Source organism: Myotis lucifugus, unplaced genomic scaffold (assembly GCF_000147115.1).
Source record: "Myotis lucifugus unplaced genomic scaffold, Myoluc2.0 scaffold_83, whole genome shotgun sequence".
Lineage (NCBI taxonomy): Eukaryota > Metazoa > Chordata > Mammalia > Chiroptera > Vespertilionidae > Myotis > Myotis lucifugus.
Window position 1 is genome coordinate 184,355 of NW_005871131.1, and position 15,869 is coordinate 200,223.

Below are 15,869 nucleotides of genomic sequence, written 5' to 3' on the forward strand. Positions count from 1 at the left end.
CCAGCTTCATCACTTCTAAGATGCACACAGCTTCTGAAGTTGAGATGCGTCTTTCAGTCAGTGCTGTCTCATAGTTGCTGGTACTCGTGATGGAGTCGTGTGGAAACCCTCCGTGGACACCTGCTAAGGCCGAGATGCATGCCCATGCATCTTAGATGTGATGAACTAAACGAGGTGTGCGTGAGCCAACACGGGAAGCACCAAGCACTGCTCCTGGCTCATCAGAAGTGGTCATGGAGGCCTCCCCCTCCCGTGTCCTTGTTGGGGAGTTTCAAGATGACCAGGACAGTGCCCTGAGGAAGCTGTGTGCCCAGGGAGAACAGGACAGAGTGCCTGGGGGCGTTTTGTAGAGGGAGAGGTATGGCTAGAGCAGGGCCTTTGCAGCGGAGGTTGTGTGTAGGGGTCCTCAAAAGCTGGGCAGGACCTGAGCATGTGAGGGAGGACGGGGGGTTCTAGGAGAGAACAGTGCGCTTACGCATAGCTGTGTGCTTGCCCTTCCTGCCTGTGCAGTCCCTGCTGCTTCGCTGGGGGCGGGGGGCGGTCTGGGCTTGGGCCCTCAGCCTGCCTACCCCATGGGCAGAGGACCTGGGTTACGTGAGTTGTCTTGTCCCTGGGCAGCTGCTGAGCTGGACTAGGGTCTGTGACCTCTGGGGCTTTAACCTGTGGTGACTGGTTGTAAAGCCAGGCCAAGCCTTGGGCTCCTCTAGATTTTTGTGAAACGAGGTTGATGCCATGTTCACCCAACAAACTGCACTTCGGAAAACATTAAAAAAGGCTTTGCCTTCGGCCAGTCTAGGTGTGAAGTATCAGGCTTAGACGTAAAACAGCCTCAGCAGGATTTAAAAACACCCCGTGTTTCCACAGTGCATAAGTCAGCGTGTGCTGTCTGTGGAAGGCTGACTAGGGGAGGCCAGAGGGCTGGTCCTGTGGAAGCAAGCCACGGGTACCGGCGTGGGGAGTCCTCGAGGTCCTGTGCCCTCGTGTGTCTGTGAAGCTCTGCAGAGATGTCGGATCGGGGTGGGCGGTGTCCAGCCATTTCTCTGGGAAGGCTCTAGGAGTGAACATGTTTAAGGCTCTTGATGGACATATTGCCAAACTGCTCTCCTGACGGGCGGGCCAGCTCCCACGCCAGTGCCTGCCTCTACCCAGTTAGGCCAAGTCCGGGCCACGCAATCAGTCTAAACTTTGCCAAAATGAGAGACAAAACTGGTGTTTTATTCCAGCTTGCCCTTCCGTGCTGATTTGTGAAGGAGGGTGAGCATTGTTTCGTGTGATATCTATTGACCATCTTTTGTGAAATGTGTTTGCATTCTTTGCAGTCTGTCTCCTAGTGGGATTCCCAACGTTATCCCTTATTTTTGTCATCTGTAACAGCTTTTTAAAAATATATATATATTTTATTGATTTTTTTACAGAGAGGAAGGGAGAGGGAGAGGGATAGAGAGTTAGAAACATCGATGAGAGAGAAACATCAATCAGCTGCCTCCTGCACACTCCCTACTGGGGATGTGCCTGCAACCAAGGTACATGCCCTTGACTGGAATCGAACCTGGGACCCTTCAGTCCACAGGCCGATGCTCTATCCACTGAGTCAAACCGGTTAGGGCTGTAACAGCTTTTTATAAAAAGATACAAATGTTCCTCAAATACTGCCAGTGCCTTTTTCTCATTTCTTTGTTTACTTATAGAAGTTTAGTTTTTATGTAGTCACATTTCAAATTCTTCCTTTCGATTTAGGCTCAGAAAGTCTCTCTCTACCCTGAAATTGGATAAGCAATCATTTGTTCTTTCTTCAAGTTATTTTAAGATTTCAGTTTTAACATTTTATCCTGTAATCCATGTGGCTGGGTTTGGGGGTCTGTCTATCCCCCGGCCATGCCAGAATCCCGAGGGCCCAGCCCCATTTGTTGAATGGCTGCTCTTCCTGCCCCGCTGTCCCCCCCGCCTGCCCCTGGTCTCTCCAGGAATCATGTTTGTGCAAGAGGAGGCCCTGGCCAGCAGCCTCTCGTCCACGGACAGTCTTACTCCCGAGGACCGGCCCATTGCTCGGGGATGCTCTGATTCCTTGGAGTCCATCCCTGCAGGACAGGTAATGCCTGCCTCCTGCTCCTGCAGATTGGTTACCTCTGTGCCAGCTCTGTCTGAGGCTATCTGGAAGTAGGGGGTGGCCTGCCAAGAGTTATGGCAGATGCTGCCAGCGATTGGTGCACTCTGCTTTGTGGTGTCCTCCCTCCCTCCCTCCCTCCCTTCCTCCTCTCCCCCCTCTCACTCTCTCCCCCTCCCTCCTCCCTATCTCCCTCTGTTAGTGAGAACAGACAGTTCTCTCGCTGGGCCCTGGAGGGCAAAGCCAGATAACCTTTAGTTCACATGAGTGGACTCCCTTGGGGAAAGCAATTCTGAAGGTTCTGGAGTGGAGGGGGCCTTGTTTGGGTTCCAAACCCATCAGGAAGAGTTTCTCCCCTGTTGCCTGGCACCCCAGGGCTATTCTGCCCATCCCTGCATGTCATCCTGGTAGTTTGGGTCACTGTGTGACTGTGGCACCTTCTCTGCCTGCTGCTAAGGGTTCCTTCATGTGTCCTGGGAAGAGAGGAGGAGGCAAGTGTGGTGTGAGTGGCTCATTTGCCATGTTGGAGAGTGTGCTTGCTCCCTAGACCTCCCTCTAGCCCCATCTCTAGTCAACAATAGCCAGGACCGTGTGACCCTGTGGTCGTTTGAGAGGCCTCACCTGACCCCAACACGCCATGGCACTCCCTTCTCCCTCCCTGTTGTCCAGAGACCCCTGGGAGGGCCTTGCCAGGTACTGTGCAGCCTCTGTTCATTGTGTCTTCTGCTGACCAGTTACCAAGTTGGTGTATTGTCCATGAGGACCCTCTGGGGTGGCACAGGGAGCACTCGGATGCTAGACCCAGTGGCACAAACTGAACTCCAGAGTGGCAAGAGGTTCTGGCCCAGGAGCTGGGAGTGTGGGCTGGGGGCAAACTGACCCGGGTGGGAATCAGCCTTGCTGTGCACTGGCAGGATAACTGGAAGTCCCTCTGTCTCCAGGCCCCATAATTCACCCCAAAATGGAGCGTGGGATGGTGAGGAACTTCCTGCAGGGAGGGAGGATGGAGGGCAGGGTGCCTGGCTCAGGGTCTAGCACCAGAAAATGCCAGGGAATGACCGAGGCAGGTGGGGGCTGACCACATTTCCTTCTCCGTCAGGCACCTTCTGATGATTTAAGGGACATACCTGGAGCTGTTGGCGGTGCAAGGTAAGGAAGAGGTTGAGAAGGCCTGTACACACTCAGCTGTGGGCTAGCAGTAACTAGTTGGATTTTGTTAAATATGTATTCACAGGAGTCCTCCAGAACTACCTCTTCCTTTAAATTAAACACAGATATGAAAAGCCCTGGTCTGCTTCTAAATTTGAGTCTAAGGACATATGTCATCCTACACAAGGGATCAGCAGATCGAGGCTGGTTTGGTCCACAGCCTGTTAGATAAGAATGATTGTTCCATACTTAAGGAGCTCTTTTTAAAAAGAAAAGATTATGTGGTTGGGTGGCCCCAAAAGCCCGAAGTATTCATCCTGTGACCCTTTGCAGAAGAGGTTTCCCAGCCCCATGTACACACACTTTGTGAGGGCAGTAATGGCCGAGAGGGGCTTGAATTTAAATGTGAAGGTCCTAAGCACGCCCCTGAAGGGAACTATTGTCAGCGACTCCGTGCCCTGGAGCACTCGCTGCCTCTGGGGCTCACGGCCAGTGTCTGAATGACTGAGATCTTTGTGATGCTTCAGGCGGGGGAACCAGTGTGATGTGGCAGGACTGGCCTGAACATGTCATCAGAGTCCTGGGCATGTGGATTCTGGAGAAACTGGTGGCCCCGGCCTTCTGGCACCTTGGCTCCCCAGCGGGGCACTTGTCCTAGGAATAGGCTCGGCTATTTAGCAGCTTGGGATACCCATGAGTTGGTTCCTCAGGACCAGGGTGTAGCCCCAGACTTGAGAGGTGGGGTGTCCCAGCCCAGCGTGTCACTGACCTGGCTTCTCACACAGCTCAGAGCACTCGGAGCCGGAGGTCCAGGTGGTGCCTGGGTCTGGCCAAATCATCTTCCTGCCCTTCACCTGCATTGGCTACACAGCCACCAACCAGGACTTCATCCAGCGCCTCAGCACACTCATCCGGCAGGCCATCGAGCGGCAGCTGCCAGCCTGGATCGAGGCAGCCAACCAGCGGGAGGAGGGCCAGGGCGAGGATGACGAGGATGTGGCTGAGAACCGCTACTTTGAAATGGGGCCTCCAGATGTGGAGGAAGAGGAGGAAGGAGGCCAGGGAGAGGAAGAGGAGGAGGAAGAAGAGGAGGAGGATGGTGAGGAGGAGCGCCTGGCCCTGGAGTGGGCCCTGGGTGCAGACGAGGACTTCTTGCTGGAGCACATCCGCATCCTCAAGGTGCTCTGGTGCTTCCTGATCCACGTGCAGGGCAGCATCCGCCAGTTTGCCGCCTGCCTCGTGCTCACTGACTTTGGCATCGCTGTCTTCGAGATCCCGCACCAGGAGTCGCGGGGCAGCAGCCAGCACATCCTCTCTTCCCTGCGCTTCGTCTTCTGCTTCCCGCACGGCGACCTCACTGAGTTCGGCTTTCTCATGCCAGAGCTGTGTCTGGTGCTCAAGGTGCGGCACAGTGAGAACACGCTCTTCATCATCTCGGATGCCGCCAACCTGCACGAGTTCCACGCCGACTTGCGCTCATGCTTCGCCCCGCAGCACATGGCCATGCTGTGCAGCCCCGTGCTCTATGGCAGCCACATCAGCCTGCAGGAGTTCCTCCGCCAGCTGCTCACCTTCTACAAGGTGGCGGGCGGCTGCCAGGAGCGCAGCCAAGGCTGCTTCCCGGTCTACCTGGTCTACAGCGACAAGCGCATGGTGCAGACGGCTGCCGGGGACTACTCGGGCAACATCGAGTGGGCCAGCTGCACGCTCTGCTCTGCTGTGCGGCGCTCCTGCTGTGCACCCTCCGAGGCTGTCAAGTCCGCTGCCATCCCCTACTGGCTGCTGCTCACGCCCCAGCACCTCAACGTCATCAAGGCTGACTTCAACCCCATGCCCAACCGTGGGACCCACAACTGTCGCAACCGCAACAGCTTCAAGCTCAGCCGCGTGCCACTCTCCACTGTGCTGCTGGACCCCACGCGCAGCTGCACCCAGCCACGGGGTGCCTTTGCCGATGGCCATGTGCTGGAGCTGCTCGTGGGCTACCGCTTTGTCACCGCCATCTTCGTGCTCCCCCATGAGAAGTTCCACTTCCTGCGCATCTACAACCAGCTGCGGGCCTCGCTGCAGGACCTGAAGACCGTGGTCATCGCCAAGACCCCTGCAACTGGGGGCCAGTCCCAGCGCCCCCTCGTGGATGGCCAACCTGCTGAGAACAGGGTCAGGTGAGACTGAGCACAGGCTTTCGGGGCCAGGGCATGGGACTGGTATGTGCGCAGGGAGTTCACATCACTGCGTCTGAGATCACTCACCCCAAACCCCATCTCTGAGCACCTGCAGAGTGTGCGTGGGTCCAGGGTGGGCCCAGTCCTCAGCTGCTCCTCAGCTCCTGACCGCCCTCAGCAGTGTCCCTGACTCCCTCGGGCTTGGCACGGGGCTGCTGCTCCTCTCCCAGGGCTTCAGAAGAGGCCTAAGAAAGCTGTCCTTTCACAAGGACAGTCGGCCCAGTCCCCTGCCGTTTAGGGCCCTGCATGGCTGGGTCCGGGTGCCTGAGCTCCTGCCAGCAGGCAGGCCAGACTGGGGTGATTGCCCTACCTTGCTTGGCCTTCTCTGCTCTGCTCCACTAGGCCTAGGCACAGCCTCTAAGAATCACCCACTGTCTCCTCCCCTCAGGGCCTCACAGTCCCATGCCAAGCCTTATCCTGTTGAGAGCCACCCAGCCCTGCTCAGGAAGGTCTGGGTTGCTGATGGGGCTCTCTTTCTGTATGTAATTTGGGGAGTCCCCTTCAAAGGAACTGAGTGTGTGAGCTGGGTGGTCACCTTGTGCAAAGCTCCTTTTTTCTGGGGGAGACTGGGGCACAGAAAGAAGGAGTGGCAGCTGGGAGCCCTGTTCTGCTCATTCCCACTCTCTTCTCTGCCCTGCCCCCTCCCCCAGCTTGGCTTTCCCTGGGCTCCCTCCTTGGGTTTCCCTGAGGGCTGCCTGAGGCTGGGGTAGAGGGCATCTCTGGGGGGGCATGGTCACACCTCAGCTCACCTCCACCTGGGGCTCAAGGGGCCTGTGCCCTTGAGGGGGCCCCTATTTCCTTTCACTGCCCCCTGGCTGCACATATGCTGGGTTTTCCCCTCGTGGGCAAGAAAGCCCTTCATTTGTCACCTTCTTGTCCCCGGGACATAGTTACGCTCGCTTTCTCGTCTATCCTGGTGGTCAGTGGAGACCATATTCTCACCCCAGCATCTCATGGGGCCTGCCTTCTCCCTCCAACCTTCCTGCCGAACTAATGCTTCCAACCTCTTCTTGGCTGAATTGGGTGCCTCTCCTATGCCCAGCTCAAATCCCATGCCCTCTGCAGAGACCCCTGATGCCTAGTGAACAGCTTAGGCCCAAGGTGGCCCTGCCCAGCTGTCTCCCCATCTCTCTGCCCCTGTGCTAAGGCTTTGGTGACATTTCCCTGCCACCCTAGAGCCTGGCTGTTACCTTCCCACAGTGGGACCCCATGCAGAAAACAGGCCCCTGCTGCATTCCTGCAGCCGCATCCCTGTCTGCGCCAGCAGGACAGCCGGGGGCTTCTTAGGGCATGTGGCCCAGTGCAGGGCCAGAGGGCAGGGATCTGATTGGACAGCTAGACTGTCCAGTTGAGAAGACAATTCCCAAGGACTTCCCTCAGCACAGGCACCGGCATGTAGGCATGTAGTCTGGTTGCAGGGGGCGCCCCAACCGCCAGGAGCTTTAAGGGTTCTGTGTCCAGGTTGGGGTGGAGGAGAGCCTGAGCCACCTGAGAGAGGACCCAAAGGCGGACTGAGGGGTAATTTGAGTTTTTGGTTCTCAGACTTGATTGCACCCAGATCCCCGCCCTGGGAACCTGGGTCATACTCTGGACTCTGCAGTGACATTTCCGACTCCTCTATCACCTGCTCAGAATAAGTGTTTGGTTTATGGGCCACAAGTGTCTGGCCGTCCTAGCCTGGGGTGCCCCCATCTTCCCATCTATCTCCCAAGAGAAAGGGCATGGGTACCTTTTCTCTGCTCTTTTGTCTTCCCAGGGCCCCATAGGTGGAGTGTGTGTGGTGCATGCGTTCCCCTCACACTTCTGAGGTTGAGCATGTGATATGAATCTCCTTTGGGGTCTACATCTTAATATAGTCTTTCTTGGGGGATTGGGAGGTGCAGTGGTGACCAGAGTCCCCAGGAAGCCCCGGCAGAGGCTCCAGCGCCAGCACCAGCCCCAGAGGAGGCCCCAGATCTGGCCCGGGCAAAGGCCTCAGCCCCAGAGGAGACCCCAGCTCCAGCCCCAGCAGAGACCTCAGTGCCAGCTTTGGTTCCAGCAGAAGCCCCAACAGAGGCCTCAGCCCCAGAGGAGACCCCAGCTGCAGCCTTAGTGGAGGCCCCGGCACCAGCTGAGGCCCCCGCCCAGTACCCAAGCGAGCACCTGATCCAGTCCACCTCAGAGGAGAATCAGATCCCCTCACACCTGCCCGCCTGCGCATCGCTCCGGCACATTGCCAGCCTGCGGGGGAGTGCCATCGTCGAGTTCTTCCACAGCAGCATTGCAGAGGTAGTGGCCTGGGTGCTGGTCTTGCTGGCTGGCACTGGTGTGGAGAGGTAGCATAGTTGGTCCTGGAGATTGCAGAGTTTGTGTTGTGGTCAGCCTCAGATTCTCTGACTTCTCTGCTGGCTTTTCCCCAGCTTCAGCTGTTCACAGCTGGAGGGTCTAGGTTGGGAGGTCCCGGACTGACCTTTCCTGGTCAGTTGTCCTATCACCGTTGCCCCCTGCGGCCACTCCTATTCTTGGGCCCCCGGCACACCGGCACACCGGCACATCCGTCTCCCATCCCTCACCTTCTATCTGCTTCCAACTTTATTAATCTATTGACAAGATGTGATGACCTGCCTGAGTCTCCCCATCCAAAGCTATGGGCATGTCACCAGGGTGGTGGGCCTAACGGGGGCGGGGGGGGGGGCCTGCCCTGAGGTCTGTTTCAGGCGTGGTCTGGAAGAGAAGCTGCGTGCTCTGCCCGGCCCTGCTTTCCTGCAGCCCTAACCCAGCCCCTCTGTGTCCAGGTGGAGAACGAGGAGCTGAGGCACCTCATGTGGTCCTCGGTGGTGTTCTACCAGACTCCGGGGCTGGAGGTGACGGCCTGCATGCTGCTCTCCACCAAGGCTGTGTACTTCGTGCTGCACGACGGCCTCCGCCGCCACTTCTCTGAGCCACTGCAGGGTAGGCACCAGGGCTGCTGCCGCCGGGAGCTGGAGCCTGTGCCCAGGAGATGGGCCTGTTGTGTGGCCTCAGCAGTGACTCGGCTGCACTGGACTGAGAATCCCTTGGGGGTGGGGGTGACACGGCCCCCCCCCCCCACGCTGTCATGAGGGACCTAGGGTCAGACATGAAGGCACCAAGCCAGGCCCTGGGGAGCACCTGGGCACTAGCTATGATAAGGGATGGAGCAGCTCTGCCCCTCCGAGCCCCAGTGGGTGGCTCCTGGTGACTCCACTGAGTCAGGCACAGCTCAGACTCTAGGTCACATTGCCCATGAGGCCTTGTGTGTGTGGAGGGGGGATGGTGCTCCTCAGCTGCCCAGGCCAGCCAAGGGGACCTATTCCTGCTGGACTCAGCTGTGCATAGGCCCTCATGCTCGCCTGGCACAGCCCCCTCCCCCCCTTTTCTCCATAGATTTCTGGCATCAGAAAAACACTGACTACAACAACAGTCCCTTCCACATCTCCCAGTGCTTTGTTTTAAAACTCAGTGACCTACAGACAGTCAACGTTGGGCTTTTTGACCAGTATTTCCGGCTGACGGGTGAGTGACCACTGCTTTGTCCTATTTTAGCGAAGGCCAGTGTTACCAGTGGGCTTCCACCTTCCATCTGTGGGTGCGTTATCACAGGCAGGGTCATCTGCTCACAAGCCCCTTCACGGGAGTGGGAGGAAGCAGCTTCAGGAACTGCTGAGAGTGCAGAACTCACCGGCCGGGGCTCAGGGCAGGAGGGACAGAGCAGCAAGTGCGGGCAGTGCCGGAGGCAGGCCGAGTGGGCCCTGTGCTTAAGGCAGGATGTTTCTGACTCACACTTCCTGAGGAGAGAAGACTAAGCTCTTTCCCTAATGCCTCTGTGTCCCCTTCCAGAATAATGTCACAGCCCTTCCGGCCTGAGAAGTGGCTTTCTGTTGAGGCCCCGTGATGCTTTCCCACGTGGGCCTTGGCCCTGGCTGTGTGGTCTCCAGGTCCAGGCTGACCTGCTAGAGACTGGAGGTCACTCCAGCGGCAAGGACAGGGCTGGGAGCAGCTGCCTGTAACCGTGACCAGCCCCTTCTCCCACAGGCTGCTCCCCGATGCAGGTGGTGACATGCTTGACTCGGGACAGCTACCTGACACACAGCTTCCTTCAGCACCTCATGGCCGTGCTCTCCTCCCTGGAACGCACGCCCTCACCTGAGCCTGTGGACAAGGACTTCTACTCTGAGTTTGGGAACAAGACCACAGGTACCCGCCCCGCTCAAGCTGTAGACAGGCCATCTGGCTTCACCAGCCCCGAGGGTGCAGCACGCCCGGAGCACTCTCTTCCTCACTTTCTCTCGTCCCGCTCAGCCAGCTAGGGTTTCCCATGGCAGAGTCTCCATCCCAGCAAACCCCTAACCATCTGGTAGACGCACCTGCTCTGGGCTGCTGGTCTGTGGGTCTCTGCCTGGGCATTGGGGCTTGGAGTGCTCCTGCCTGCCTCTGGTGGCCTGTGGCCACTGACACTCGTAACACACCACAGTTCCAGCTCCAGCCCAGTGGGCATCTCTCTCTACAGGGAAGATGGAGAACTACGAGCTAGTCCACGCCAGCCGTGTCAAGTTCACCTACCCCAGTGAGGAGGAGGTCGGGGACCTGACGTTCACCGTGGCCCAGACAATGGCGGACCCAGGGAAGGCACCGGCCCTCAGCATCCTGCTATATGTGCAGGCCTTCCAGGTGGGCACACCGCCACCTGGGCACTGCAGGGGCACGCTGCGCCCCAAAACGCTCCTGCTCACCAGTGCCGAGATCTTCCTCCTGGACGAGGACTTTGTCCACTACCCGCTGCCCGAGTTTGCCAAAGAGCCGCCACAGAGGGACCGGTACCGGCTAGACGATGGCCGCCGCGTCCGGGACTTGGACCGTGTGCTCATGGGCTACCAGACCTACCCGCAGGCTCTCACCCTCGTCTTTGACGATGTGCAAGGCCACGACCTCATGGGCAACGTCACCCTGGACCACTTTGGGGAGGTGCCAGATGGCCTAGCCAGAGCCGGCCAGGGCCGCGAGGTCCAGTGGCAGGTGTTTGTCCCCAGCGCCGAGAGCCGAGAGAAGCTCATCTCACTCTTGGCCCGCCAGTGGGAGGCCCTGTGCGGCCGGGAGCTGCCTGTTGAGCTCACTGGCTAGCCCAGGGCCCTTGGTGTCCAGCATGGGCGTCCATTCAGTGTGGGGAAGCAGGCTTGCTTTTTTTAAAAAATGATTTCTCATTTTGGTACCTTCATTTGACTGTCCTCCCACAGAATGTGAACATACATGTTCAGTTGATTCTTTCTAATCCTGGGAGTGACAGTGCCGGCCCCTGCAGGGCCTCCTGTGCCATCGGCCTCCCGTGGATCTGTTGCCTGCCCCTGGTGGTGCGTGGCAGGCGCAGCAGTGTCCTAGCTTCTGTTGTAGGACTGTTGTGAACATGGGTGTCGTGAGTCCTCTTTATTCCCTTACACGTGTTCTTCTGAAATGTCAAGTCCAGTCTCGTTGATGTTGCTGTTGTCAGGGTTTGCTGCTTATCATTGAGCTGGCAGCAAAGTGCACATTGGAAGTTCCCACCCTGTGCAGTTTTCCTAAGTGAAGGCTGCTTTCTCCTGGTCCAGACGAGCAGGAGAGCCCCGTGGGGCGGGAGCCCCCAGGCCTTGGGGCTGCGGGATGGGAGCAGGGGACCTGGAGCTGCCAGCACCGAGTGTGGCTCCTGTTGCCTATTTTATCTATTCCAATAAAGTAGAGTGTGACACTGTCTGGGTATTTTATTTCAGAGTCCACTGGGGTTCCAGCGGGGCATTGGCCCAGGACATGCCTGAGGGAGAGAGGGTCCCCTAGAGACGCAGGAAGGTGAGGTATTAGGGGAAAGGAAGGAGGGAGGAGAGGCAGAGGGGGTGACGGCAAAGGGAGCGGCTCTCCCAGGGCCAGAGGCTGGGGGGGCAGTGTGAGGGGCCTATGGACAGGGCTGGGCTGGGCTGTGGCTAAACCATGAGCCTCAGTTAAGTGAGTGTGGAACCCCTGGGCATGGCTGGCACACAGGCTCACTGCCCTTCTGCCTTCTCCAGGTCTGGGATGTCTCACCTGGCCAACCCCACCAAAGGCTGCAGCCTGTTGTCAGGGTAAGGCCTAGAGTCGGGATTCTTTACTGTGGGGGCAGGCCTGTGGGGAGCTGGCCCAGGTGGGATCATGGAGAGGAGACCCATGCCCATCTGCGTCTGCTCATGTCCTGAAAGTGGGATTCTCAGGGAGCCTGCTGAGGTAAAACCTAGGACTTCTTTGGGACCCAGCCCTTGTGCCCCTCCTTAACTCATTTCTACCTACTCCAGAGCAGGGCCCTTAAGCCCACTTGCCTCCCCCTCTCATCCTGGTCCCATCAGAAGCCTCAGTCCCCAAGGTGCAGGGCCATTGGGGAGGACCAGGGAGGAGATGAGTGAGGAGTGGCCAACCTGGCTCCCAGGCCTGCTTCTGCTCTGTTTTCCTTGGTGCCAGCAGTTGGGGATCCTGGCCTAGAGGACCCATCGCCCTCAGGAAGACGGGGTGTTGGGGGGGCCACTAAAGGGTCTCCCCACTGAACCTCCTCAGCCAGATCACAGACCGGCCAGTGTCCCCACCAGCTGGTAGGGGGAGTGGGAGCCTGCTGAGGATGAGTAGGAGGGGGCAGGGGACAAGGCTTCCCCTAGTCAGGCCATTATCAAAGGCATTTACAGATGGCCACCTGCCTCTTTTATCTCAGTCCTCTGTAAACAGGACAGTGACCCCAGAGGCAGGGTGCACCATTCCCAGGTATGGCACACGAAGGCCTCGCCACCTGGGCTACTGTCCCAGGCCCCACAGCCCAACATGTTAACAGCTGACCAGCCTGGCCCAGTGAGGACTTGACCTACTGGGAGAGGCTGTGCAGTGTCGGGTGGGCGCGCTCTTTGGGCAGCAGTCGTGGGATTTGATCTCCCTTAGACAAGTTACCTAGCCCCCTCTGAGCCTCAGTTTCCCCACCAGTAACAGGGATAATGAAAGTGGCCACCGTCATTCATTCATTCATTCATTTGTTCCGCAAATCTGTATTGAGCTTCTGCTGTGTAACCAATCAGATCCTGTCCCTGTTCTCCCATAACATTCCAGCAGGGGACAAAAAATGAAATAAACCAGGGTCAGCTTGTGGCCAGTGCTATGAGGAGATGAAGGCTGGTGACCTTTTAGCTAAGACTGGACCTTGAGGTCATTCTCTGAGAGTAGATCTGGAGTGACAGCAGCAAGGCAGCTGCTTGATGTGGCTGGGACAGGGTGAGGGAGAGCCGCAGAGGTCAGGGAGGCCGGCCTGGCGTGGACAGGTGTGCAGAGCAGGGCTCCTGAGCGAGAACAGATGGATGAATCGGGAGGCAGAGCAATGCAGAGGCTCTGGGGAGAGAAGGGAGGGGTAGGGATAAGGCTGGGGCTGGACTAGTTGGAGGGGTAGCTGGGGCAGGTGAGAGGAGGAGTGGTCCACTGTCCACTTGGAACAGAGCCTGGCAGGGTGTCCGAGGCCTGCTCCTGCCCTCGGCAGTTGGAAAGGTTGATGCACATAAACCTGATTCAGGGGCTGAATCCCCCAGGCCCTCTGCAGACGCTTGGGGTGGAGAGTGGTGTGCATTTGCATTTGGATTTGTTTCTCAGCCTCTGATAGACCCCAGGTTCGTGGCTAATGGTGGACTTGGAGACTGTGGTGCCAGGAGAAGGTCCCGGGGCCAGGAAGCCCCAGCAGGGCCTAGGCCAACCATGCAGGGGTCAGTAGCCAGCACCTTCCCTTCCGCCTGCAGGCTGCTGATAGGCAGGAGGAAATCCTGGCGGGTTCCTGTGGGGGTGAGCTGGCGGGGCCTCGAGGCTGCTTTTAAAGCGAGTGCCCGCCCCCATCCCACTTGCCCGCCCTGTGCCTGCCTCCCAGAGCTCATTCCCCTCCCAGGCTGCCCCAGCTCTGTCCTGGACAGTGTGCCTGCCAGCCACCGCTGTCCATGGCAGGGCCCCGGGGCCTCCTCCTGCTCTGCCTCCTGGCCGTCTGCCTAGCAGGCTCCCGCCTCATCGGGGGGCAGAAGGTGAGTGTGAGCCAGTAGCAGGGGGTTATCCAGGTGCCCAGGCCCTGCTGGCCAGTGGTGGGAGCAGGGAGGGAGTGTACACAGGTCGGACACAGGTCTGGGGACACACGAGCAGCTGGTACATGTCTGACCTTCCCTGAGCATCTCCTTAGGCTGAGCTCTGTGTGTGGCTGCTTGGGGTGGCAGCCTGCTCTGCTCTAACGGTGCCCAGCCAGCCTGCCATGTGGTGTGGTGTGGGCAGCTGTCCCTAGGTCTTCCAAGCCTGAGGGTGAGAGGCACAGAGCCAGGCCTGTCTTCCTGCCCTCCAGCCCAGACTGAGGCCCGGTTTCTGTGTCCCTGGCCTGAAGATTACAGTTGTGATTTCTAACCCTCGCAGGGCTGACCGAGAGGCTCGCGTGGCACAGATGTGTGTGGGTGGTGGGTATGTGTTATGCGTGTGTGTGCCTGTCCCAACCCTCAGAGTGCCCGGTGGCAGAATAGGTCTACTGACCTCAGTTTATCTGGGTAAATGGCAGCCAACGATAACACCCTCACACCTAGGAACTGCCGTTTACTGAGCACACAGCCCTGGCACACCCAGTATTATCCCCTCGACCTCTCCCCGCCCCTAGGCAGTGGGTCCTGTTCTCCACCTGAGGAAGCCAACGCCCAAGGATGGTGTTCAGGTCAGTCCAGCTCGGCTGTGCCCCAGGCCACCACCTGCAATTCCCCACCCACCCGCAGTGTGGGAGCAGCAGAGGGGTCCTGGTGTGGGGCCCTCAGGCCCATATAATCCCACCCTCCAGGCTGCCCCTCTGCGGCGCCCCAGGCCCCATAACAGGGACATTGTCCCAAATGGAGTTTCTGGAAGAGCCTTCCATCTTAAGTATGGAGAGAGTCACCTGGCTGGGGCTGGCCTCCAGGTAAGGGACCCTCCCCTGTCTGGCCAAGTTCATCTGGTCTCGGGGCAGCTGCTTCTGTCCCCGTATCACTAACAGGCAGACTGAGGTCAGGAGAGAGGAAGGATTTACCAGGATCCCAGTGCCAGGCAGCATCAGGATGGTAACCCAGGCCCCTGCCACCTTCGGGCGTTTTCTCTTGTGCTCCTCGTGGTCCCTCCGGGAAGAGGCAAGCTAATGGGCCTCGCCAGGCTCAGGGCCAGGTCAGGGATGGGGACGGGCAGGTCTGAGGCTGGACAGGTGACGGTGATGGTGGAAGAGCCGAGGGTTACAAGCTGTTCGTGCAGGTGGTTTCCTGCTCCCTCCCTGCCTCAGTTTCCCCATGTGCACAATGCAAGGGGATTTCAAAGCCTTGCTACCTCCTCATGTTCTGGGATCAGGGGTCAGTGAGGGGTTTCAGACGGGACTTTTTCCTTGTTGGAGACCCAGGGTTCTGACCACCTCTGAGCCTGGACTCCGGGGCTGGGGCTCGGCCAGCCTGGGCCAGGGAAGAGGGCCCGGGGTTCTTGTTGACAGGGACACAGCATTGCTGGCCTCCTCACACACTGTCAGCCACTCAGCCCTCTCAGCATCCTGTGTTGTTGAGACCCACTAAATATTAGGAAACTGAGGCCCTGAGGGGAAGGGATAGCCTCTGGGTCACACAGCAGTGAGGGGCGGGTCAGCCGGGAGAGGCACGGCCGGCTTCCGGCGGGAGGGGGTCTTAGCACCTGTCCCTTCCACAGTCTGTGGCCACGCACCTCCGTGCTAGGAGTGTGCTGTGGTCCCCAGCGGGGTTTGAAGGCAGAGGGGCATTGATCCAGGCAGGGGAAGCAGGTTGGGGGCCCCTTCCTCTGAGGGACTTCAGTTCTGGGCCCTGGACCCCCGCTTTTTGGGGGGAATTTCTTTCACGTTCTCACAATAGACTCAGCACCTCAGGTCCTCAACTTCCCCAGCAGCGTCTCTGTGGGAAGCAGACATTGCAAAATTAGTTCTGGATTTGGGCAGGGAGGGGGCAGCACCCGCCTGGCTCAGGCAGATCCCGAGGTGCCCCCAGGAAAAAGGGAATCTGAGTCAGCACTTGGATGTGGTCCAGCCTCACTCTGCCCAGCGGGACCAGCAGTGACAGTGAGACTGGGGCGGGGGCCGCTGATGCTCCTTCCAGGCCACCTCGCAGGGGGACCCGAGTGCCTGCCTGTGGGGTCCCAGGAGGAGTGTGGTTTCCCACAGATTCACAGATGAGATGTCCTGTGATGAGTGTCCACCAGCACACAGGGCTCCGGCCTCCTCCTGTGCCCGAATCCACCTGCCATTTGGGCAGAGAGCGAGGGCCGTGTGCTCTCATTGCCCGAGGCCCCTCTCCAGGGCCGACCAGCGTTCCTCTAAGAGCTGGCCCGAGATGAGCAACCTGGCAGCGGTGCCCAGCGAGCTGTCCAGGTGGCCC

The 15,869-nt window shown here is 58.7% G+C and overlaps 2 protein-coding genes across 13 annotated transcripts in view; both read left to right on the forward strand.

The window, feature by feature from the left end:
• Positions 1 to 11,197, forward strand: part of NISCH (nischarin) — a 31,632-nt gene extending 20,435 nt beyond the window's left edge. For 5 of the 9 annotated variants that reach the window (XM_023755651.1, XM_023755648.1, XM_023755650.1 and 2 more), the window contains 7 exons: positions 3,204 to 3,253; positions 4,039 to 5,418; positions 7,362 to 7,746; positions 8,253 to 8,409; positions 8,863 to 8,991; positions 9,511 to 9,672; positions 9,986 to 11,197. In XM_023755651.1, the coding sequence (XP_023611419.1) occupies positions 3,204 to 3,253; positions 4,039 to 5,418; positions 7,362 to 7,746; positions 8,253 to 8,409; positions 8,863 to 8,991; positions 9,511 to 9,672; positions 9,986 to 10,596 (2,874 nt within the window). In that variant the 3' untranslated portion in view covers positions 10,597 to 11,197. Of the gene's footprint in view, positions 1 to 1,964; positions 2,090 to 3,203; positions 3,254 to 4,038; positions 5,419 to 7,361; positions 7,747 to 8,252; positions 8,410 to 8,862; positions 8,992 to 9,510; positions 9,673 to 9,985 lie in introns of all 9 variants that reach the window. The other 4 variants (XM_023755646.1, XM_023755645.1, XM_014457652.2 and 1 more) reach the window with 1 other exon arrangement.
• Positions 11,198 to 11,222: 25 nt separating this feature from the next.
• Positions 11,223 to 15,869, forward strand: part of STAB1 (stabilin 1) — a 28,695-nt gene continuing 24,048 nt past the window's right edge. For 3 of the 4 annotated variants that reach the window (XM_023755644.1, XM_023755640.1, XM_023755641.1), the window contains exon 1: positions 13,384 to 13,508. In XM_023755644.1, the coding sequence (XP_023611412.1) occupies positions 13,428 to 13,508 (81 nt within the window). In that variant the 5' untranslated portion in view covers positions 13,384 to 13,427. Of the gene's footprint in view, positions 11,293 to 11,507; positions 11,562 to 13,383; positions 13,509 to 15,869 lie in introns of those variants that run through there. The other variant, XM_023755642.1, reaches the window with a different exon arrangement.